This window comes from Apodemus sylvaticus, chromosome 12, assembly GCF_947179515.1.
Source record: "Apodemus sylvaticus chromosome 12, mApoSyl1.1, whole genome shotgun sequence".
NCBI classification, from domain to species: Eukaryota; Metazoa; Chordata; class Mammalia; order Rodentia; family Muridae; genus Apodemus; species Apodemus sylvaticus.
Window position 1 is genome coordinate 57,698,117 of NC_067483.1, and position 22,995 is coordinate 57,721,111.

The window sequence follows — 22,995 nt, forward strand, 5'->3', positions numbered from 1 at the left end:
ATTGACAAAGATGAGTTTCAGCATATTTTAAAGGTGTGTCCTCAATTTATTTTTCTTTGATACTCCAGACAGAGTACATGTGAATTACTAAGTTAATGTCTAGATGGCTGACACACATCGTCTCGATGCCAGGGTTATCCGTCACCATTGGTGAGTCAGTTTGACAAACAAATTGTATTTTTATCCCTTAAGTCCTTTAAAAGTATGTTATTTGAAGATATTTGCGTGGTAAAATATGTATTTTTAAACATAGCAACTACTTGACAACTACACTATGATCAAAAATAATAGTAATAGTCAAGAAAATAATTTCAAAACCTTAGAAATAATACCAAATACTTAGAAACTTTACTCGTCCTAAATGTGTAACATTTCCATTTCTGAATCAACGATTTTCAGTGATTTATTGTATATAGAAACCCTGCTATACTTATGCAAATCTGAGTCCATTACTAAATCTTATGTTCATACTTCACCACTGAGACTTTTGTTACTGTGTAGAAGTCCACTGAGAAGAAATTAATTATGTGATAAAGCACTGTACCAGCCTTCATTTATTATCTATTTCTTTTTAGAAAATACTCCAAAGGAAGTGGGGTTTAGAAGGGTTTTAGACAGGTTATACAGCTATTAGTGGCAAGCCTAGACTCAAAGCAAATCACAACAAGGCTTTCATTATCCATCTGAAAGAAAAAATAAATTTTGTTTGGGTAAATTAAATAAATGAATGGACAAAAGAATATAACCCCAAATAAATAGGTAGTTTAGCTAAAAACCCTTATTATACCCATCAAACCTGTGATTTTATTACCCTACCCCACAATAATAAAGACCACAGTCACTAGTGGTGGGAGGCAGAGCTCACCTAATCCTAGACAACGCTTACGCTTGACACACCTCATTCAGATCAGGGCTCAGCTCCTGAAATGCCTGCTCATTTTTACTTACTTCTTCCTTTAATAACAACTGAATTCAAGAAGTGTCGCCGAGGCCTATTGTGCCATTGGTGCATATCTGGCAATCTGTCCACTTTTCTATTACAGACCTAATTACCTTGTTCACGACAATCTATTTCTCTGGACATTCTACTTTGCTGCCAGAGTCTTGAGAAGTACCACTATATTGTACCTTTATAGTCCTAATGTTCAATATATTGTAGGCAATCAACACATAATAATGAATTTTATTAGCTTGATTATAATTCATTCCAGTTTCAAAAGATGGGTAGAGTCTAAAAGGTTATATTTACTAATGTGAAAGGTAATATTGTCAGTGCACGGTTCAATTCCAGAAACAGAAAAATAAGCACAGTCTACAAAGTTATAGTTTCCCATCAGTGTGGTTTCGATAGTAACATATTACACATCTAGGTATCCACACCTATCTGACAAACTACTTCTTTGTTCCCTTTGTTCCTGTAATATTAGTACCTTACTATATTCTCTGATTCTTTCTTTAAAATCAGATTATAGAATATCATTGTATTTTAACTCATTTTGCTCAGACAATAGAAATATTTTTTTCCTCCCAGTTCTGGAAGTTAGAAGCTCTGAAGAGCAAGGTATTGACATTTTTAGTCTCTTCCCAGTACAGCCTCCTTGGCTTACAGATATCCACTACTTCCCTTTGCCCTCACTGGCCTTTCCTTGGTGTGAAATCTTTCCTTGTGCCCCTTATATGTGAAAATTTCCTCTTGTTATAAGGATGCTAGTACAGTTTGATAAGAGCCTATGCTAATGATATCATTTAACAAAATCATCTCTTAAATATATTCAAATACAGCCAGACACTAAAGAACTTGAAATTAAAGCATCGATATACTGGTGAGAATGAGTATATAATTTTACCCATTCTGGTAATTAATTCTTGAGATGGTCTAGTATGTAGTATTTGGTAATGGTAATAAATAACTGTTGTCTTATGAATACATTACATGATGATATACTTTCGGTAATTATTTTATTTATTTTCTTTCTTTTTTATGACTCCAAATTTTTTGGTGTTTTTTTTATTGGTTATTTTATTTATTTACATTTCAAATGTTATCCCCCTTCCCAGTTTCCCCTCCACAAGCCCCCTACCCCCTTCTCCCTCTCCACTACCTCTATGAGGGTGTTCCCCCACTCACCCACCCACCTACCCATGCACTCCTGCCTCAGTGCGCTATCATTTCCCTATCCAGGGTCATCAAGCTTCCACAGAACCAAGGGGCTCCCCTCCCAGTGATATCTGCTACATATCCAGCTGGAGCCATAGGTACCCTCTATGTACTCTTTGGTTTGTGGTTTAGTCCCTGAGAGCTTTGGGGGTCTGGTTGGTTGATATTGTTGCTCTTCCTATGAGGCTGCAAACCCCTTCAGCTCCTACAGTCCTTGCCAGCTCCTACAGTACTTCTCCATTGGGTTCCCCGTCCAGTGTTTGGCTGTGTACATCTGCATCTCTATTGGTCTGGCTCTGGCAGAGAAAAACTTCCCTCACACATAAATAAGTGTTTGCAAGCTACATACTTCCACATATTTAAGGCTGAAATTGTCTCATAAAGATTCACTTGCTAGACTCAAAAAACATTTGATGTGTTTTAAGTTTGGGTAGTTTCCAAAGAGAACACTTACTGGTTTCATTGGGTTTTGTTTGTTTGTTTATGTATAGAAATCTGTTGTGTGTGTGTGTGTGTGTGTGTATGTGTGTGTATTTATACATGCCTCAGATAATACTACAAAGTATTAAACAGAATTAGCTTTAAAATCAAGACAGCGTGGTGAGTTTAGGTGTGGCTTAAGCAAATTTTAATTACCTGTGTTCGCTTCCTCTGCAATTTCCAAGTCTTCTATTTGAATCTCATGATCTAACATCTCTGAAAAGTGGTCCCTGATTTCTTCAGCTGATTCATCGTCAAATTTATAATCACATAACATTACAGTAGACCCAGGGAGCGGAACAAAAACTCGCTGAGGAAGTTCATACTCTGAAAAGAAATATTATAGTATTCATTTCAAAAATATAAGAATGTTGAAATGAAGTTTGAAATGACAGTAATGTCTTACTTTCTTTTTTGGGGGGAGGTGAAGACTTTTCTTATGATATTTTTCCTTTATTTACATTTTGAATGTTATTCCCTTTCCTCATTTCCCCTCCCAAAACCCCCTATCCCATCCCCCTCCCCCTGGTCCCTAACCCACCCACTCCCTGTCCAGGAATTCCCTTACACTGGGGCAACGAGCCTTCTCAGAACCAAGGGCCTCTCCTCTCATTTGATGTCTGGCAAAATTGCTTTTATTGAGTTCTTTCTTTCATCAATTCCCCTGGTCTTCAAAGAGCTGTAAGCAATATGCCTATGAAATATACACCCCTCCTGGCCCTTAATGAGGAGATGCTGTTAGTCACATGTCCTATGATGGAATGTTCCATCAATTTTATAACTCCCCAATAAAGAGAAACCTTTTTATCTGTTCTAATCTTGTAAGTATTGTGGATTTTATTGCCAAATTTTTCTCCATTTATGCATGTTCAAAGTCAAAACAAGGGCTTCCCCGCCTCTGCCTCCCTTACCCTGGGAAGAGAAGCCTATGCCGCCACATCTGACCTTATTCTGGCTGGTCATGTGGTCCTGCTTGGGTGCGAGCACTTTTGTCCAGTGAGCCATCTCCCCAGCTACCATGTTTCACCTTTCTTTGGATACTTGCAAATTAAGACTATATATCTCCAAATTTCTAAAATACTAACTACATAACTGCTATTAATCTCAAGATACAGCTCTTACAAACTAACACAAAAGCAGACTTCATTGTAAAGGATAACCACTTTGTATCAAATATGATTAAAAAGCTATCAATATAAAGATCAAGTAGAAAATTGGGGTCATTCTGTTAAGCAATGACTTCTCAACTCTTAAGCAACTTCCTCCTCAAGAAACTAGGGTTCCTTTATATAACTACAAAGAGAAGATGCTGAGGCAATCCTTAAGTTCATGGGGAACACAGAGACATAAACTAGATGATTCTTCCAGTTTCAGTGTACTCTTTGACCACACTGCCTCCTAGTGTTAGCATTATATAACTGCAGTTTGTAACAGCATGCAAAATTAGGATTGTATTATTTTCAACCAAACATACTTGAATCTTAAGTTAAAAATTCAAAGACGGCTTTAATATACATGGATAACTGACGTACAAAACTTTAAGTGCACTTCAAATATGGATTCTAGATTTGCCTAAAGAAAGACTATTATAAAACTGAATGCCAAAGAATTAGTCGCAATACACTTAGTGACTCATTAAAATAGAAAGGGGAAACTACTTAGAATCAGAAATTCACTCACCAGCAGAATAGTAGGGATGGGGACACAAAGGTGTAGTTCCAAAAAACATACTTAATACTACTTTTGAGTTTAAAATTATGTTAATTTTAAAGCCAGGACTAGAAGGTGTTATCCATGCTGCTAGACAGAAGAAAGCTCATCAGTCTTCCCCTGCTGTGAGCCCTGCCAGCCAGTGTCAGCTGGTCTGGTAAGACACGTCTACTATTGAAACAGGCACGAATGTCATGAGGGTAACCAATCAGTTTCTCACTGGACTAAGAGCTTGCTCCACAATTTGAAAGCCATATTCAGTACCAGGTCAAGGCCAAGAACATGTGGCTGGCTAGGTCATAGGCCCCAGGTCAGACACTATTATGCTGGTAAATGGGCATCACATTAAACTGACTGCTAATGACTTATTGTTATACTCTTACATTAGTGAGTCTCTCAACCAAGGAAGCAAGTCTTTTTGGAGTAAATGGCAATTAATGCAGAGACCCACAACTGGTCACGGTGCAGAGAATGAGAGACTACAGAATGCTCAGGGCTAAATGGGGCATCCACACCATAGCCCATCTTCTGACGGCTCTGGGGTTACTGCAGAAAAGGGGCAGAAAGACCGTAAGAGCCAAAGGTGATGGCTGGCTATAAAAACCAGTGTTTTCCAGACACAGCAGAGCAGTTGTGTGGATAAACACAGAGCACCTGTGAGAGCATGCATCCGATCTGTACACTCAAGCCATACAGTTAAGCATGCTCCAGTGGAAGGCAACTCGTCCAAAAACACATGCTCAGTACATCTATATGGGCTGCCAAAACAAATTTGGATGGGTAAGGAGGATATGGGAAAAGGTGATGGAGGGAGTGAATATAATCAAAATACATTGTAAGAAATTATCATGGGGCTGGAGAGATCGCTCTGCAGTTATGTGCACTGACTGCTCTTGCAGAAGTCCTGAGTTGAATTCCCAGACACCACATGGTGGCTCACAACCATCAGTAATGTGATCTGATGCCCTCTTCTGGCAAATAGAAGTACATGAAGATAGAACACTCATACAATGAATAAACAAATCATGTAAGAAAAAAATAGAAAAAAATCAAATAACTAATTTTAAAAATGAGAAAGAATGCGTCACAGAACACTAAATGGATCTTCCTTGGAGCTGACAAATGCTGATAGAAAGTGTTCAAAGCACAGTAGTGGAGGAAGAAGCAACTGAAAAGATTTTATTCAGCAATAAAAGTAAAAGACAGCTTATTGTTATAAAACATGCTATAGAATACGACATACATGCTGAATCTTGACATCTTAATGTATTAAAACTGCTCAAACAAACACAGAAAAAACTTATTTATAGGCATACTTTTTTTTTCTGGAATTTCATTCAAAAGCAGGTCCTCAAAAAGTATTTCACAGCGATCAGCAACTGTGTTCAAAATATCTCTCTTCACTGCCTATGGGGGGAAAAGCAAAAACACAGTAAGAAAGAAAATGCTTCAAACTTGAATTATTTCATTAGGAGAAAACCCATAATGTATTTTTCAGAGTAAGAATGTCCACTCAGTGAGTAACACATCATTCTACTTATGATTATTACGATTATTACACATTTAGCATATTCTTTACTATTATTTTAACACATTTATAGCTTAATGATAAGTTTATATAGCCTGCATTTAAATAGTAAATTACAGCCAAAGAAAGAATTAAATTTTTCATCAATTTTTCTAAACAAATCTTCCCAATATTCCAATGAGGAAAGGTCTACGAGGTAAAAGTTGGTCATCTTTTAAATTTCTGCATTCTGAAACATTACCTAACAACTCTTCTGGTAAATACTTAAGAATCTGAGCTTCAAAGAAAGAATAAATAAATAAAAGAATGAGCTTCCCTCAAAAGAAATATTTTAAAAGTACTGATATATTGCAAGGGTGGAACACTTATTAAGCCCACAGATAGTCTACACATAAAAGTCTAAAAACAGACCGAACCTTTATTAATTAAGGTCAAATTAATAATCATAAAATTAAGATGGAAAGAAAATGAACTCCCAGGATTGTTTAACGTTAGGTTGCGTTGTTTCGGATTCCCCGCCCGTCCGTCACTCTCTTGTACCTGCACAGCATCTTTAACCTTGGGCCTGTTGCTATGGATGTAAGCTCTGCACTTCACATTTCCCCGAAGGTTTACAGAACCACTGCAGATTTGGACTGTGGCTGTGGACCTGTGGTCCGAATTCAGGACCTGAAAGATAAACTCCCTTTTAGGTCTAACAGTTCTAACATTATTAATTATATGAAATATTTAACTATCATGTAATCATTTTATACAAAAAAAGTTTTTCCTGCCTAAATTTTCAAAAAATAATCTCTGTAAGTTACTAAAAGTTCTCTATATGTCTTTTTATAAATTGTATATTATTTCCTGGACATTCTTAATATAGATAGAAAATCAACTATATCTCAATGGTTTCTCATTAACATGAATATTTCAAATACTTAGTATATCCCCTAAAAATACATTATTTGTAGATTCCTCAGATAAGTATTATAAAGATAAAAAGATGCATAAAAATGACAATGCTGCAGTTGGAGTCACAGGGTATGGAATACAGGAAAACCACAACAGTATACAAATTAGGACACCATAAACATGGTAAAATTCTAAACAACAAATAGACACACATTTCTGTGCTTTCAATATGAAACTTTGCATTCCTCATGTAAGGACCTAACGCCATTAGAGCTGCCAGCAGAACGTGCTATCAAGGGTGTCAGAGGGGTGGCATGGCTGCTTCCATTTCACAAGTCCTACTGTCTTCAGGCTATGCTGTGCTCAGTGCCTTGTTTTCCAGATGCCTCAACATTTAAGTTATTATTATTTTATGCAACCGAATACACCTGTGTACATGCATGTGCAAGACTGAGAAGGCCAGAAGAGGGTGTCATAGCTAGAAATGGATGATTGTTAGCTGCCGTGTGAATGCCAGGAACCAAACCTGGTCCTCAGCAAGAACATCAAGTGATGTCTATCACTGCAGCCCCATCTCAGACACTTGAAATCTGATTGTCTTAAGTGCTGAAACAAAGGCAGCATGGTAACAATGAAAGTATTTCTCAAGGCCTAGCATCAGGAGCGAAAGGGGAAAAAAGATTAAAACAAAACCAAGTGTCAGTCCCAGTCTCTGAGCTCAGATCAGCCGTGCTCCTTCCCGGAAGTCATCTACCGCTTCCGCTCTCAGTCTTCCCACATCCTCCTCTGCATAGATAGGAGCCTTGAGAAGAATCTCATTTAGGGCAGAGTGCTCCAAAGACTCTCTTAACATTGCACGACTGTGGCGAGTTGCCATCTACTGCAGAAGGTCCTCTGAGGAGGGTGTGTAAATATGTCATTAGGACTCATAAAGTGATAACTGCTATGCTGCTCCAGCAGAATAATAGCAGGCTGTCCCTGAGGGCCCACGGCCTATCTAGTCTCAGGTCCCGACCTTCCGAACAGTGTCAGGCATGGTTCTATCTCTTGAAGGAGGCCTTAAATCCAATTTAAAAAAGAAGTGGCTGACCAAGTGGGCATACCTTGCAGGCAAGTCATTACTGTAGCTCCTGGGAGCTATGGCGGGGTGATACAGCATCATTTTTCTCCTCTGGCAGCATGTATAACACAGCCTCAGTGCACATTATAAACTCAGAGAGGCAGTGATGGCATGTGTAAGACCCAAACGAGCTCAAGCCAAACAAAATCCCAGCATGAGGAGACGCAGTGAGGATAGAGTACTCCTGCTAGGCAAAAAACTATTTGTAATTGCTAGCTGCTGGAAGAGGAAAACAATTCCGTTTTCTTCAATGGACTGACACTGGGTATATCAAAACACACTCCAGGAAAGGCCTATGCTCAGTTGGCCAACACGAAGCAGACTTAATTTGTATGTGCATGGGTATTTTGCTTACATGTATGTCTGTGCCACATGTAAGGGCCTGGTGCTCAGAGGCCAAAAGAGGGTGTTGCCTCAGAACTTGTGTTAACATGCAGTCGTGACCCTCCATGTTGGTGCTGGGAATCAAACCTTCCTAGATATGTTTAAGAGCAGTCAATGCTCCTAACTAATGAGGCATCTCTCCAGTCCCAGACTAAATTTTGTTTGCTTGGTTTTTTTTTTTGTTTTTGTTTTTTTGTTTTTTCAGTTTTTTTTTAATTTTTATTTTAGAGGCTTTTGTTCATTCATTTTGTTTTGTTTGAGAAAGGGTTTCTCTGTGGAGCCCTGGCTGTCTTAGAACTTGCTTTATAGATAAGGTTGGCCTTAAACTCACATAGATCTACCTGCTTCTGCCTCCTGTGTGCTGGAACTAAAGGTGTACACCACATGTTCACCTATCTTAGACTTTTAAAAGAGAGAGAAATCAGGAATTTGCCCAGGAAGCAGATCTGGAAGGACCTAAGGATAGGGAACAAATAATGTTCAAAATATATTGTATGAAATTCCCAAAGAATAAAAAACAAACACACAAACAAGAATAATACAGCAGCAGCAACAAAAACGAGTTATAAGAATGTAATTTTTGGAGAGAAGAAGGTTTATGGGACATATGGGGAGGGGGGATCCGGGAAAGGGGAAATCATTTGGAATGTAAACAAAGAATATAGAAAATAAAAATATTAAAAAAAAAAGAATGTAATTTTTGTCCCAAGTATACCTGGAATAAATAATTAACAACAAGGTCCATTCTTGGAAAATAAAGGTGAATAATAAAACTTGTGAAAAGTACTATGTGCCTATAAAACTATGTACTCAAGAAAACAGGGGGAAAAATGAAGAAGTAGAAAGAATATGGTCCTTAAAAGGCAGGAGCATTCAAGGTATGTAATTCACCACTACAACCCTCAAAAAAGTTATTTTAAAGCTAATTTTAAATATTTTTTTCAGCCGGGTGATGGTGGTGCACGCCTTTAATCCCAGCACTCTGGGAGGCAGAGGCAGGCGGTTTTCTGAGTTCGAGGCCAGCCTGGTCTACAAAGTGAGTTCCAGGACAGCCAGGGATACACAGAGAAACCCTGTCTCGGAAAAAAAAATTCTAGGTTACTTATTTCACTTTATGTACACAAATGCTTTACCTATATAGATGTGTGTACTGGATGTGTGTATATCACACGTATAACTGTTAATGTCCCTGGCACTGGGATCATTGATAGTTGTAAGCTACCTTAGAGGTTCTGGTTCTCTGTAAGAGCAACAGTGATTTCCTTTAAAGATATTTCTTAAAATTCATATTTAATCATTTTGAAGTTCTTATTAAGAAAAAAACCAAAACAAAACAGAGTCTGTTGGAGCTGGAGATCACTTAGTGTTAGTAGATCTTGCTGCTCTTGGAGAGCCTCAGGTTCAGTCCCTGCACCTACACAGCCACTCAGAACCATCTGCGCCTTCAGTTCCAAGGAATTTGGCACCCTCTATGGCCTCTTCAAGCATTTGACACTCATGTGGTACACATACACGCATGCACACCTCACACACAAAGTAAAGATTTTTAAAATGAAGCAGCAAGATGAAAATACTGATCCAATATTTGTATAAATTTCCCATGGTACATATAGAGTTCGTTGATCAGCTAATAAAGTAGAAAATAATAGGCTTTCCTCCTACAGCTCACAAATCTTTACTGTAGATGAAAACACTCTATTTTGGGAAAAAATATATTTTACATATGTAACATAATTTAAGATATGTTTTATCATATTTTAATAGTTATAATACACATGCATTAGGTACTATTTTCTAAAAAAGTCTATCCTATACAAAATACTTCATACACATGAAGAAGAATTTTAAAGGCTATAAGGACTGACATGCTGCTGGGTTCTACAAATGTCAAGGACTGCTACCTACATTTGAATATAAACTGTCTTACAGTCTTTAAGAATCTAATGGAGGATGGGCAGAGAGGCTGGAGAGATGGCTCAGTGGTTAAGAGCACTGATTGCTCTTCTAGAGGTCCTGAGTTCAATTCCCAGCAACCACATGGTGGCTCACAACCCCCTGGAATGGACTCTGATGCCCTCTTCTGGTGCACCTGAAGACAGCTACAGTGTGCTCACATACACAAAATGAATTAATAATTCCTTTAAAAAAAAAATCTAATAGGGGAAAGACTGAGCCATTGTTCCAGCCTCCTCTTTGAAGATTTTTATCAAATTAGAGTATAAGATAAAGATATACTTTAAATTAAGTATAAGACAATTCTCAGTATATAAATACATATCATCTTTCAGGTTTCTAAGAATTGTAACTTGAATTATCAAACCAACAGCTTAAAAATTTAAATATATACATCCATACTCATGAGATTCTATAATGCTTTTAAAATTGTTACCTACCTGCTTTAATAGCCTTGAGACAAAAAGGCTCAGAATGGGTTAATCAGAACAATGCTTCTTGGGAGTAACTTTCTTATAATTGAGTTCTTATATACCTTTACATCTTCCTATATTTTTTTTAGTTCGTATAATTATATTCACACTATTTCATTATGTTTGATGAAATAATTTATTTTAAATAAGTGGTTTTAAAAATATTTACCAAATGTGTTAGCACTCGGACATCAAAAGAATGAGCAGTTGCTTGCGTATTTCCTCTACTTTTTTTCTAAAAAATACAAATGAAAGCCAGACTGTTAAGGTTGCATACAAAAAATAAAGAACAATTAGGAACTACTCTATATTTTCTAAATAGCAAGGAGAAAATATGTCTTAATAATTTTAATGTTGCTTTTGTAACAGACATAATGCATTATATATTCTATATCAATTAATATCTTAAAAATTATTCCCTACCTCAATTTTTCTAGATTTGAGATTAGTACAGTACTTTCTGCAAGTCAAATTCACATTTCCACCTTTCTCTGTGAATCAAAATTCATTGGAGAGTAGAGATCATTTTTTATCTAAGGTTACTTAATGGGACAACAGCAGAGCTAACAGCTGCACTACAGTAACCTGTCTTCTAAAGCCAAAGCAGTTACCATTTGTCTTTTTCCAGTTTGCGGATCCCTGCTTTACAGGAAAGACTGCCTTCATCTAGGTCACAGGCACTTGAGAGACCCTTGTAGAGCCTTCCACACAGAACTATGGATTATAGAACACAAGCTACTTAGTTTTAAATAAGCTTTTAAAATTTAGAGATTAGACAGACTTTAGGTGCAGATGACATTTCTAATTCCAGGATTCAGTATCTTAAGTAAACCAGAAATAGCCTCTCCCTACCACTTTCTGAGAAACACATTTGTCCTTTACTTTAAAAGATACTGGAACTCAGGATGGTGGCGCTCACCTGTAATCCCAGGACTCGGGAGGGAGAGGCAAGGAGATCTTTGTGAGTCTGAGGCCTGGGCTACAGAGAGACCTTGCATGAAAATAAATTTAAAAACAAAGGATCCTAGAAATGAGTAAGCAAATCTGGTTTTAATGAAAACAAGGACTAAAGATAGATCTATTTTTCCTTTAAATTTTTTTTTGATAAATAAGACATTTTTCCTTAGCTCACCTGTCCTTCCAACAGGTCACAGTCGCTGCCTTTAGCTTGCCCGTTAATCAGATAAACACCATTTTCTATTTGCTTGGCCCAGCGCGTGAGTCCACTCTTAAAAACAATACAAACTTTTCAGATAAGGTTATCCTAAACAAGTCCCCCAGACTGTACTGTTCTCCACCTTCTACACTGAGATCTTGAAAATGTCCAAGTGACAATAACACAATGTGTAAATCCGGTCCTAATCTTTTAGCAAATTATCCATGTTTAATAAGTTTTCTGATCTGTTCCTAAAATGTACACCACAAATTCCAAAGTCTTAACTACATGAGCATAGAAATAAAATCCAATAGTGCCTTTGATCTTTTAAAATGTACAAATATGAGCCCTGTGTATCAGAAAGCAGTATTAAAGAAAATTTAGATGCAAACAAAAGATCAATGAAGAAAAACAAAGGAATGAAAACAGAAAGTCAGGGTCAACAGAAGGTCATCATTAGCTCTATAATTAACATAATTAAACTCTACATATGCTAATTAAGTTCCTGCTATGCTAAGCATATTGGTATTATGATATTAATTATGCTCAAAATTTTCTACTCCAGCCAGAGTAACAAGTTCTTTATGCATACAACAACAGTCATTTAACATAGAGTACAAGTTTTCTAACTTGTAGAAGAGGATTCTAACTGTCCCAGCCATATTATCAGCAGAGTGCCCACTCAGCCATCACTGAAGAAAGCGTATTTTACATTGATACCTTTGTGTTTTTTTCCAGAGTGTAACTGACAGAAGCAGCCGACAGTGGGATGTGAATGTTAACGTGAACAGTACAGTCTAGAGACAGCCATGAGGCAGACACTCTACTCTGATACTTCCAATCTGCAGGTCTTGCTGAACTCTTTATCGGGAAAGAGGTGGGAAAACAAAACATGATATGGCTTTGGTAAAAACACATGCATTAAGAAAATAATATAAGGTATAAAATCAGTAACTCAAACAAGCTAAAATCCTGAACTGCTGACCAAATTCCCTGACTTAAGGAGAACAGACGTAAAAACGTGATCATGCATCAATTTTAGAACAAGCTCAACAACCCTAGCAACTCTCGTGGGTAGGGAGACAGAGGAGGGAAAGCTGTGGAGAACTGACTGCTGCTCTCCGTCCCAGCCCCCGCTGGCCTCAGCAGTCCACTGTAAGGAGGCTGCAGCAGGCGCCCACGAGCTGCCCCAAGCGGCTGTGCCCTCCGTGGGGAGGAGAGGGAAGTTATGTCCACACTACTTTTAAGCAAATGCTGGTCTGGTTTCTGTAGCACACTGGGCACTGGCTGACTATGCCCTGCAGCTTCCCAAACTCCTCAGTCGCCTTTACCACCAGCCTCTCAAATATAAACCAGGAGATTAACAAAACAAAACCAAAAACCTGCAAGTGGTCATACACACTGAAAAGAAGTGATGGCACTGGAAATTAGTAAAACTAAAAACAAAGATGAATATTTACTTTTAAAACAGAAAAAAATCTTTCAAGAGTGATTTTTCTTACCTTTGGATCATGGACATCATAAGTTCGACAAGATATTCTTAAATAATTAAGGACTCCAAAAGAATTCTTGATAATAAAATATAATCCAAAAACTAAAAGTGGTACCTACATCTAAGTGCCTACAAATTACAGTATGTCATATACTTAAAATATATATATATATATGCCTTTATATATATATATGTATATATGCATATATATGTATTTATATATACATTTATGTAAATAAGTGTTTATGTATTATGTATGTATACTAATTGTTGACTATAGTACTTATGGTGCTTAAAAAAGCAAAAATACCCACAAATTTCCTTCTATTTATAAATATTGCTAATCATAATAAATGCAAAGAGAGCACTTGGGTCCTTCCTCCAGCATGCTCTACACAGCATAAAGGAGTGCTGTAGATGAGAACATGTGTTCTTACATGATAAAGAACATTTACTGATTTACTGGGTTGTGATACTTTCCAGGCAAATATCAAATATATTAAACACACATCTTCTGCAGTGAAAGTTTTCTTTTTGAATTTTGTCTTCTCCAAGTCCTAATGTAGAAGGTCCTTGGGTTGTGTCTTGAGCCACAGGGGACAGAGCCACTTGACATACAAAGGCATAAGAATTTCTACACTACCCAGCTCAATTCTGGGTGCTTCAAATTGCACATTTTAGCTTTAAGAAATGAAGGCAAAAATTATATTAACACAGCAAAAACCTTATTTGCTTAAGCTTGACTTTGGGAACCTACAGAAGCAAAATTATACATGGATAAAGAGCTGACAAAGAATTCAGACTCCTAAATCCTTTCTCTATCAAACTTTAGCTAACTCAGCATATGATTAATAGCCATTATTACTATTAATATCATTATTGGCATCCCTAATCAAAACGATGTGAGTTTTTTGATGTTGTTGTTGTTGTTGTTGATTTTGGAAGTAGAGTTTCCCTGTGTAGCCATGGCTGTCCTGGAACTCACGCCCAGCCTCAAACTCACAGAGATCTGCCTGCCTCTGCCTCCCAAGTACTGATTAAAGACATGGGCCACTGCTGACTGGCAACAAGGTGTTCTTTCAAGACAAACTTAATAGTCTTTTTTTTTTTTTCACAAGAATGATTAAAATAAATGTTGAAGGAAAGAACTGTGGGTGTGTGGTTTGCATAGCCCATGATTTTGTCGGGAGGAGAGGAATGGCTGGCTCATTGCAGGGTACACTGTGGGTGGTGTGGATTTGTCAACAACACTAGGACTTGACAGTCAGAACTACACACATTAACCATAAACACCTAAATAAAAGATACTTTTTTGTAGAAGAACAAATGTGAAGTGTCACGCGTTCTGAGACCTCGTCCTCTGTGACATTCCATAGTCTTTTTCTACTCATAGATTTTTCTATAGAAAATATTAGCTGAAAGACAGAAAAATATACATGAATCATTGCAAAATGAAAAGTATGGAAAAAGACAATGCTGATTTCATGAACTACATGATAGATCAACCACTTGTGACTTCACAGCATAATTCACATAAAACTGAGTTTTAACTAAAAAACCTTATTTCCTATAATTAATAGTTAACTGAATATGATAAATTACTTTTGAGCAACTTTTATTTATATGGAATATAAAATACAAACTTTATTTTTTTATAAATGGAATAAATGATATTTTAACCACAAAAATGAAGATGTTGCCCAGTTAGCATTTCTTATTTAAATTTCACAAAGCATGAAAGTAGTAAAAATTAGGAGAAAAAAAATCAGAATGGTTACCTAATTTGTGTCAGAAATATTAACTATAAAACACAGCCTTGGAATGAGATTAGAGGATCATGAATGTGGCTCTAGGCATTCTTACAACACTGTCATATAATTTGTCATCTAATTCTTATGGTCTATAGTCTGAAAACAACCAATCAGGAGGCCCACAGCTTTCCTGATACCAAAGAAAGTGCTTCATGAAATGAAGTATTATATAATGACCACAATTGTAGAAAATTAACAATAATACATTTTATAAAGCTATTCCTTGCAGTATCTCTCAAGATACACTATTTCTTTTCTATTTTTATTTTTAATTGAGAGAGTCTCATTATGCAGGTAAACCATACATTTGGAGAGGGCAAAGAGAGAACATAGAACCCCTGCTTGGGGATGTGCCATTCACAGTGGGCTGAGACTGCACATCACTTAACAAGCAAGATAACCTTGCACAGCCCCAACCACGGGACAATCTGATTTAGAACCACTTCAGTAAGACTTCTTCCCAGGGGATTTTAGGTTGAGGGAGAAAACCAAGCAGCATATGCACAGAGATTCAAAATGTATTCCAAACTGTCAAAAATGGTGAGCATCAGAAAAAGGCAAATTTACTTAAAATGGAAGAGTACAAAAGACTGAAAATATGCCAGGGAGGAAATACATCCTTTTCTTCCAAGGCAAAAACCGTCAAAGGCAAAGGTGAAAGATCTAAAGTGGAGATTACACACATAGAGGTATCCACAGTACAGCCAGTTCTGTGTTTCGGAATGGTATAAGGTCCCTCTGGCTCACAAGGAAAGCGTGTGTGAATCTTGAGCATATAAAGAGATGAAAGCTTCCGAAGACTGCTTTAGGTTTGATTCTGAGAGAAAACAGCTTGGGACTTTTACTCCTCGATCATGCTACCTGACTTTCTTATACAGTACCAAAACAAAACAAAACAAAAAAAGTTCTAAGAGGTGCAGGATATGCACCCCTTCCAGGAATAAAGAATAGTGTGTGATTGTTGTTTATATATTAATCACAGAACTTAAAAAAGATGTGACTAGCACAACTTTATATTAGTGCAATCACTTCCTAGTGAATGGAAAGTCCACAAAAAAAGTTATTGCACAAGAAAAACAGTTAAACCATTCTGACTCGTTATATAATGTTATGATATCATCTTTTGGAAAAATGTTTTAAGGGCCAGTAAGATGGCTCAGCAGGTATTTTCCATGGAAACCAGACAGCCTGAGTTCAACCCCTAGGATCAATGGAAAGACAGGAGAGTACTAAATCTGAAAAGTTGTCATCCTCTGACCTCCACAAGATCATCATGGTGGGTGCATGGCCCTCCCCCTACCATATGTACATGTATAATAAATAAACCTTAAAAAATATTTAAAAATATATTGCTTTGACTGAAAACTAATTTTTACACACACAATCTGCAAGCAAATAGATAGAACAAGCTATTTAAGCATAATTCTAGCATAAAGAGTTATTAATAGCAATATATATGTGCTTAAGGTCAATACATATGCATATAGTCAAGTAAAATATGTAACTTTGACATACATCATTAAGAGCTTCTGCTACACTGTACTTACTCTGCGCAGGGCATTTTGAAAATCACCTGCTACTTCTAAAGTTGAGATAATAAATATTCCGAGAACCGTGAGTCCTCCAGGGAGCATTCTGGACACCTAAGGGTAAAAAGAGAGTATAGCAATCCTGAGCACCCCAGTCTTTTCTATCTGACACAGTAAACTTTAAATCAGCAAATACCTACCCAGGACCAACTATACATAGAGGGCCAATCCAGGCAGAGGCAGCTCAACAACCCTACCCTGAGCGCCCTCAACTCTATAGCTTAAAATCACTTTTTAAATGAAACAATTTGATAACTTGTTTAGGTGCATTAATCCTTTCTCCTAAAATTTTTAAAGTTAGCTACTGAAATTTTTTCAATGTTCTTCCAACTCTCTGCAAAATAAATATTTTATCTTAGACTGAGATTTTAACCTTCCCAGAATCTGGCCAATGTGATGTTCAGAGACACTGCTGATCTACTTTCTCTGAAACATTCAAGCATCCTTCAGAGGTAAACCCTGTTCACCACATACGGCCCTAGGCTTTCTAATTCTATGCTTTCCTCAGGCTTTTTCCTCGGCCTAAATTGACTTGTTTTACCACATCTGAATTCAGTGAGATAACTTAAAGTCAACCTACAGATGTATTCACTGGTACTTCGATCATTGAACTTCCATAGGACTGCCCTGTAAAGTCATACAATCCTTGATATGCATATAGTAATCTGACCTCTATTTATTTTTTCCCTTTACATGATTGTGGCTAGTTTTAAAAGTGGCCCCTTGTTCTGGAAAGACTCAGTGAAGCAGTATTCGGCAAAACCAGAACGGGGAAGTGGGAAGGGGTGGGTGGGAGGACAGGGGAAGAGAAGGGGGTTTGCGGGACTTTCGGGGAGTGGGGGGCTAGAAAAGGGGAAATCATTTGAAATGTAAATAAAAAATTATATCGAATAAAAAATAAAATAAAAAAAAAGAATTCACTGAGACTAAAAGGTAATTAAAAAAAAAAAACTACGTTTTTCTCTGCCAGCCACATTCAGTAATGTGTACTTTCACTAACTTTTATAAATAGACTTAAGGTATAAGTGAATAATCATAAAGTTAAACCTTAAAAAATTAGATATTAAAGCCTAATTGTTAATATATCAACACTTTGTCAGCTCATAAATTTCATTTAATCAGTATAAAAAATATAACAAAGTTCCCATATTTATCATAGAGAACCTATATAGCTTTAAAAAAATCAATACAAAGTTAACTCTTTCTAGAAGTAAAAATATCAATTGCATGTAGAATTATATATTTGTATATATTCACTTTACATGTATTTGCATATAAATTAAGTAGGACACATTGGATTTCATAGAGAAGGTGGAGGTTTGCTCAGTGGTTCAAGCACTTACTGCACAAGCAAAAAAAATTGATGTTCAAATCCCAAGAACCCATGTGAATGCTGAGTGGCCCTGTGAGCTAGCCTGTAATTTCAGGAGAAGGATGGAATCCTTCAATCCCTTGAAGACAGGGATTCCCTAGAGCAAGTTGGGTAGCAAGACAAGCTGTATCACTGGGCTCTGGGCTTGACTGAGAGTCTTACCTAAAAGGATAACACGGCATAGTGATTGAGAAAGATTACTGTTATAAACCCTGAGCCTCTACTTACACATACGCAAATAAGCATGAGCATACACGTGCATGCATGCATGCATACTATAAACACAAGAAAAAAAAAGTTATAAGAAAGTAAAAGTAAATTTAGAACAGAACAATATTTATAAATACCAATGATTATTAAAGTATCTTCTTTAAAAGATAATAGTATTAATTCTTAGAATTTTTTTATAATTGTATACTATTGCCCAATCAAACATATATAACATTTATGCATCTTAGAGGTTTTTTGAGTTAAAAAGGAAATGCAGCATTTCTACTTTTATCTTATTCTAATGATCTTTATTATTATTCTATGCTATAACTAGTTCAAAAAATATTTGTAAGTGAGTTATCATATTTATTAGTTTTTCAGCAACCCCTAAATCCATGTCCTCCTCTCATGACAGCAATGTTGTCCTCGCTAACACCCAAGGGAAAAATCTCAACCAAAATCTCTGCCAGCCTTGGCTATTTGTCTTTTCTAAGTTCCTTTACTGTCAAGCCACTTAGTCACTGATTTTCATGACTCTAGTTCTTTTTCTGAAATTATTATGAAGTTTAAACCAATTTATTTACACAGTTTTAATCTAGTATTTTACAAGTCACATCATAAACCATGGAAATGCTGTGCTAGGCCCTTGGATTACAGCCATAAATACAAGAAATGTAACTCGTGCCCTCACAAAGCTCAGAATCTGGTTCAGGCTCATACTGCCATTGGTTTGAACTACTGCTTTAGATATACAGCTTCTCTCTGTCTCCAGACTCAACTCTCCACTAATACTGTGCCAATATCAATGTTACCTTATAAATTACTGGCAAATTAATCACTTTAACCTTTCCTAATATAAGTAAAAGTTTATCACTGGACTTCTTTATAATACTTTTATTAAAACTCTGAATTGCATGCGATATCTTTGATCATATCCACCCCCACTTTTCCCAGATCCAGCCCCAACACCCCATGTTCTTCCTACTTCCTGCCATTTGTGCTGGTTTGAATAGGTACAGCCCCGATGGACTCATGTGTTTGAATGCTTGGCTAACGCATGAAGTGGCACTATTAGGAAGTGTGGTCTTGTTGAGGAAGGTATGGCTTTGTTGGAGGAAGTGTGTTACTGTGGGGGTATGCTTTGAGGTCTCTTGCTCAAGCTCTGCCCGGTGTGGCACACAGACTCCTGAGGATCCAGATGTAGAACTCTCAGTTCCTTCTCCAACACCATACCTACCATGCTCCCACCGTGATGATTAAACAATAAACTTCTGAAACTGTAAGCCAGCCCCAATTAAAGGTTTTTCTTTATAAGAGATGTCTTGGTCACAGTGTTTCTTCACAGCAATGAAACCCTAAGACAACCTCTCCTTTTTTTTTTTTTTTAATAACCCAGTGAGTACAATTTGTACTGCCCATATACTCACGGGTATGGGATCATACAATGGAGCTGACAGATTTACTGGTGGCCACATACATATACTTTTTTTAAGGCTACATCCCTAAAAACCATGACTCTGCCTACCCTTACCAAAGGGCTTTTGTCTACCAAGTATACTTCTTAGGACTGCATTCCAAAGCCACCCATTTAATTACATTTTCCTACATGCTTTGTGTTTCAACTACCAAACTGCCCAATTGCTTGTTCTTTTTCTAGTATTGTGTCTGTGTCACTTACTCATATTGTATTACCCTTGATGTATTGAATGTGTTCTCTACTTCTTCAATTAGCAAAGTCCTAAGAACCATTCATGCTCAGAGCCTTCAGTAAAACTGTTTTAAATACAAACAACGGCACACATTTAAAGAAAAATACTCTTAAAGTTCTAGTCTTGTGACCCAGGAAACATTTTTTCCTTTTGTTTTCTCCTTTTATAATGAGATCGTATTACCTGGCTGGCATGTTCTGTGACCCATTCTTCATCCAAATTATCCAACTTAGCTCCTGGATGTTTGAGGTTGCCATTTTGTTCCTCTTTGGCTGGTGTTCTAGTGGCAAGAATCACATAATCCTTTTGTGAAGAACACTTTAAAAACAAATTGTAAAAGCTTATTACAGTTATATCTGATAAAAGAATTACATATGTCATGCAAAAACTAAATAGCATTTACAGCAATTTAAATTGTTAATACTCATTATGAAAGCTATACTCTTGGGTACTGATTTTAGCGAACAGCCCTGCAACATGTCTCACATATATATGCTGTTTATCTTTAATGTATGTAATAGCAACCATTGACTTGGATATCTTCAATATAAATTACAGAATGGTCTTTAGAAATGACTCTAGAATGGAGGGTGTAACTCAGTTGGTACAATGATCATCGAGCATGCAGAAAGCCCTGGGATCGATCTTTTGTTTTTGAACAGGGTTTTACTATAGCCCAGGCTGGAAGAGAAGGAATGCAGACAATGAAGAAATAAAGACAGTACGGAGCTGGTTAAGGTGGTTCACATCTGTAATGAGAACAGTAAGTTCAAAGCCAGTGCGGGCTACGACGTCCCAAAATGCCTGGTTGGAAAGGTGCTGAGTGAGGCAGGCCAGCATAGGAGTTAACTCAGCCTGGGACCCTATTTCACTTGGGTCATTGCAAACCTGACCCCTTTTATAATATATTTTGTAGCCTAGTCCCTTAACTGGCAGGAACCACACACAAACACCTCTCTCCTAGCAGCCTCACCCTCAGGCCCCTATCTGCATCAAACTATATAGTTCTTCCATCTCTAAGCAACAGTACAGACTTCCTTGTCCTTGGTAAGAATCACATTAGTCAGTTTCTATTGAAGTGTATTCCCAACATACCTGGTAAGGAGAATAGAAATGTCCAATGCGCCTAGGATGGTTTTAAGTGTGTGTGCAGTTTGATATACTGTCCATCAAGTGAACATTTCAGAAAAGAAATCTTATACCTATGCATTAAGTTGAATTTATCAGGTGGATTATGGGGAAAGGCATATACTTTGGGGAAAATGAGTATCAGACTTTATCTAACCTAGCAACCAAATAGACAGCCACTCAACCTACACTCTAGCCAGAATGCCCCTCTTTTGAACCCCATAAAACTAAGCCACAAATATAATTTGGGCACTTACCTCCCTCATGTGGCTGTAGTGCATCTGGATTCCTGCTTTTCTCCTTGCAAAGTTATCTTGCCACATTTGCAAATGTGAGTCCTTATTTTGAATTATTGGGATAAGAGGCCAAGAACTTGGAAAGAACTGGTCCTGACTTTGACCACTCTGACAGCCACCAGTAACACTGGGGGTGAAACCTAGGGCACTAGTTATGTATGTTGGGCAGATACCAACTGCACTGTGTATCCAGTCCAAACCACACAGAAAGCAAAATGTGAATTATCTGGTCAGGGAAGGCTTAAATTGTGACCTTTTGACATTATAAGTTACTTTCAAAGTACCAAAGAGAAAATGATCATACTTATTCAAGCTTCAGCCAGGCTTTCTACTCTTTCAAATGTTAACTCCAAGATCCACTTTAGGTTAACTTCTTAAGATTATGTTCCTTCTGAAAGGCCATCGAGAGACTGCCCCACCTGGGGATCCATCCCATAAACCAAACCCAGACACTATTGTGGATTCCAACAAGTGCTTGCAGACAGGAGCCTGTTATAGCTGTCTCTTGAGAGGCTCTACCAGCTCCTGACAAATTCAGAGGGTGGATGCTCTCAGCCAATCATTAGACTGAGCACAGGGTCCAAATGGAGGAGCTAGAGAAAGGACCCAAGGAGCTGAAGGAGCTTGCAGCCCCATAGGAGGAATGACAATATGAACCAACCAGTACCCCCAGAGTGCCCAGGGACTAAACCACCAACCAAAGAGAACACATGGAGAGACCCATAGCTCCAGATGCACTGGTTGCTCTTTTAGATGTCCTGAGTTCAAATTCCAGCAATCACATAGTGGCTCACAACCATCTGCAATGGGATCTGATGCCCTCTTCTGGTGTGTCTGAAGACAACTACAGTATACTCATATAAATAAAATAGATCTTTGAAAAAAAAATTATGTTCCTTCCACATCACAACTTTGAATTTACTAGTAAATGGTATACTTAATTTAAACTAATGAGTAATTTGTTTTTTATCAACCTGCAGAGTAGCAGACATATACATACCTGTCCTATCAAAAGACCAGAGACAAAAGGTTTTCCCTGTAGGTTGATGCTTGACAGATACTGGCCAACAGTCTCTTCTACAATGTAGGTTCTTCCCATTATTGACAGCCTTAATTACAAGATATAAAAGTTAGCACTTGGGGTGGGGGGCAAATTTTGATGTTTTAGCATTGGTGGACAAGCAATAGATCAAAAAAAGGGGCCCATTCCCAAAATTGTCCTATACCTTGCAGTGATCATTTACTGAATAGGGCATTCTTCTTTTATACAGCTGAAATGCAGCTTTGGGATTCTTAGTACAGTGCTGTAAGAAACAACCCTGTCGGGGCCAGAGTGATGGCTTAACGGTTAGCAGTGTTTGCTGTTTTTCCACAAAGCTTGAGTTCAATTCCCAGCATCCAAATCCAGTGGTGCACAAATGCCTTTAGCTGCAGCTCCAGGAAATCTGACTCCCACTTCACAAGTGTGCACTCATGTAGTACACTCACACAGATATACACACCAAACAATAATATGTCTAAAAATCCTT

General features: G+C 37.4%; 1 protein-coding gene across 3 annotated transcripts in view; it reads right to left on the reverse strand.

Annotated features, from left to right (window-relative positions):
- The window catches only part of Odr4 (odr-4 GPCR localization factor homolog), a 32,132-nt gene that overhangs the window by 7,622 nt on the left and 1,515 nt on the right, over nt 1–22,995 (reverse strand). For 2 of the 3 annotated variants that reach the window (XM_052200578.1, XM_052200579.1), the window contains exons 2-12: nt 22,467–22,575; nt 20,226–20,360; nt 16,710–16,805; nt 14,660–14,766; nt 13,362–13,398; nt 12,580–12,720; nt 11,836–11,931; nt 10,873–10,938; nt 6,417–6,545; nt 5,665–5,755; nt 2,795–2,965 (exon numbers count right to left, since the gene is read on the reverse strand). In XM_052200578.1, the coding sequence (XP_052056538.1) occupies nt 2,795–2,965; nt 5,665–5,755; nt 6,417–6,545; nt 10,873–10,938; nt 11,836–11,931; nt 12,580–12,720; nt 13,362–13,398; nt 14,660–14,766; nt 16,710–16,805; nt 20,226–20,360; nt 22,467–22,565 (1,168 nt within the window). In that variant the 5' untranslated portion in view covers nt 22,566–22,575. Of the gene's footprint in view, nt 1–2,794; nt 2,966–5,664; nt 5,756–6,416; nt 6,546–10,872; nt 10,939–11,835; nt 11,932–12,579; nt 12,721–13,361; nt 13,399–14,659; nt 14,767–16,709; nt 16,806–20,225; nt 20,361–22,466; nt 22,576–22,995 lie in introns of those variants that run through there. The other variant, XM_052200580.1, reaches the window with a different exon arrangement.